This window comes from Phalaenopsis equestris, unplaced genomic scaffold (assembly GCF_001263595.1).
Source record: "Phalaenopsis equestris unplaced genomic scaffold, ASM126359v1 Scaffold197731, whole genome shotgun sequence".
NCBI classification, from domain to species: Eukaryota; Viridiplantae; Streptophyta; class Magnoliopsida; order Asparagales; family Orchidaceae; genus Phalaenopsis; species Phalaenopsis equestris.
Window position 1 is genome coordinate 1 of NW_018217680.1, and position 2,811 is coordinate 2,811.

At 41.4% G+C, this 2,811-nt stretch overlaps 1 protein-coding gene across 1 annotated transcript; it reads left to right on the forward strand.

Annotated features, from left to right (window-relative positions):
* The first annotated feature begins 328 nt into the window (after positions 1–328).
* Positions 329–2,059, forward strand: LOC110035439 (pentatricopeptide repeat-containing protein At5g39350-like). The gene has a single exon (XM_020739670.1). The coding sequence runs from the start codon at positions 329–331 to the stop codon at positions 2,057–2,059; it is 1,731 nt and encodes a 576-aa protein (XP_020595329.1).
* Positions 2,060–2,811: the final 752 nt, after the last annotated feature.

The following is a 2,811-nucleotide window of genomic DNA, read 5'->3' on the forward strand; positions in this document are numbered from 1 at the left end:
TACATACAGTGTCCGTATCGCATGGAATAATTTCTGGTGTTGTTACTGTATAATATCAAACTTTTTTTTCTGTACATACATAAGTATTTTAGGGTTAATCCACTCTCCATGGCTTCCCCTCCCCCTTTCTTCCTCTATTTCCTTCACCCACTTCACCTCTCCCTTTACTCCACGCCCATCGAGTAACAGCCCAATCATCTGCTCTTCCCACAAATCTTCAACAATTTCGACACCACAGAGCTTCACCAATGGCTTCCACTGGAATTCAATCTTACGATTCAGAGTCGATGCAGGTCTCTTTGAATCCGCTCTCTCCCTCTTCTCTTCAATGCTGGCAGGCAGCGCCCGCCCCGATCAGTATACTCTCCCTCTGGTCCTCCGAGCAGTTACCGGCCTCCCTGCTCGTGCTGGCCTCGGCAAGACGATCCACTCTCTTGGTATCCAGCTGGGTTTCTGCGTCGATGCCTATTTCTGTAATTCTGTGATCGCTATGTATGTTAGATGTGATAATACCGTCTATGCTCGTAACCTGTTTGATGAAATGCGTCACAGAGATGTGGTCTCCTGGACCACCCTGATCTCTGGTTATATTCAGAACAGAAACATCTTAGAATCCACTAGACTGTTCCATGAGATGAGAATCTCTGGCATTGAGCCCAGCTCTGTGACATTGGGGGTGATCCTCAGAGCATTTGAAATTGAAAAAAGTGGCGATGGAGGGAGGCAAATGCATGGATTTGTAATAAAGAGGGGGTTTGGGAGCCATGAGTTGGTCCAAAATTCTATTTTGACAACATATAGCAAGTTGTCTTATATTAAGGAGGCAGAGAAGCTCTTTGAGTGTATGGAGGAAAGGGGTTTTGTTTCATGGAATATTCTGATGTTGGCATATTTTTCAGCAGGTCATATGTCCAGAGTGGTTGATTGCTTTCAGAGAATGATAACTGAATTGTATCCTAGTCTTGAGACACTGACCATCATCATCTCAGCTTTGGGCAAGTGCAGAGAACTTCGGATGGGCCAGCAGATTCATTGTTATGCCGTAAAGCATGGACAGATTGACATGGTTCTTCAAGCTTCTTTTATGAACTTCTATGCCCAGTGTGCAGATTTAGCTTCTTCCTTCTCATTGCTTCAAGAATTTGGCACCCAAACTTGCAGCATCCCTTGGATTGTTATGATGTGGGCATTTGTACAAAGTGGGCAGTTTAGACAGGCTATTAGTTTATTTCAAAGAATGCAAAATTTAGGTTTAGAGCCAAACGCTGATGCTCTGAGGTGCTTGGTTACTTCATATACTCACTTGGGTGCCCTGCTGCTGGGAAAAGTAATTCATGGTTACTTCTTAAGGCGTCAGTTAAGTTCTGAATCAGAAGCGGAAAGGCTTGAAACATCCATTCTTAACATGTATGCTAAATGTGGTAATATCATTCTTGCGCGGAGATGTTTCGATAACATGGTAGACAGAGATATCGTGGTTTGGAGCTCGATGATTGAAAGCTATGCCATCCATGGAATGGGAATAGAAGCTATGAAGCTATTTCACCAGATGGAGGAGGCAGGAGTCAGCCCAAACAGCATAACATTCCTAAGTTTGTTGTCATCATGCAGTCACTCAGGTCTTGTGAATGAAGGTTGTCAGGTGTTCCATTCTATGACTGAAAGGTTTGGCATAAAAGCTGAGTTAAACCATTACACCTGCATGGTAGACCTTTTTGCTCGGGCTGGAAAGCTTGTTGAAGCCTTAAATTTGATTAATTCCATGGATGTGAAACCTGATGGGAGAATTTGGGGAGCTCTTCTTGCCTCATGTAGAGTACACCAAAATGTTGATGTTGGAGACTATGCTGCTCAAAGACTGTTGCAATTGGAACCAGATAATGTGGGCTACAATATTATTTTGAGTAGCATCCAAGCTGGTGGAAACCAATGGGCTAAAGCTGAGAGAATCTGGAAGTCCATGGATGACATAGAGTTGAAGGGTAGACCAGGTTGGAGTTGCATAGAAGAGAAGGGAGGATTTTCCCTTTTTCTTGCTGCGGATTACTCGCATTTATGATCAGAAGATATGTATGAGACATTGGATTTTCTAGGTATTGAGGATCAAATGCTTGTGAAGCAAAACTAGGTGGAGTCTTCTCGAAGGACCTGTCTGTTGCTTGTATATGCTTTTGGATAGCTGTCCTTTTCTGTTCTTGAAGCTTTTCTTTTGTAGTAGTAGTAACAGAGGTAAGACTATTGAAGGAAAGCTAAGAATCATGGCTTTGTTGATATGTTATAATGGTGGGATTTTTTCAGCAGTTATACAATTCATTTTTTATTGGAAAGAATTCAAATTTTTATGTGAATTCCAGTTTTTCTTGCTATATGACATGGTCCTTTGCGTTTTGAGAATGGAATAGCTTTTTCGTAAGTTTTATTTGGTCTAACACCATGCCATATTTTGAGAATGCTAGAGCTTTGACTTGATAAAGGCAAAAAACGAACACCTTTTAGAGTCTAAAATCTGAGGGACTAGTCTTCTCCCTGTTTTGGCTCGAAGTTTCTCTTTGTGCTGTAATGATTTTCTCCTCCACTAAAAGACCTCCTCCCCCCTTTTCTCTCTTCGAGATTCTCCTTTCCCGGCGCCTTTATTGTTGGTTTATTGGATAACATACATTTTCATCAAGTTGGAAAATAATATAGATTGCAGTATGATTTTTTCCCATCGTTTTTACTATGTTTTTTTCTGTCAAATGCGTTTATTAAAATTGGCTCCTTTTTTTGATATTAAAGAAGAGTCCTCTATAGTTCCTACGTGAGTTTCTTTCC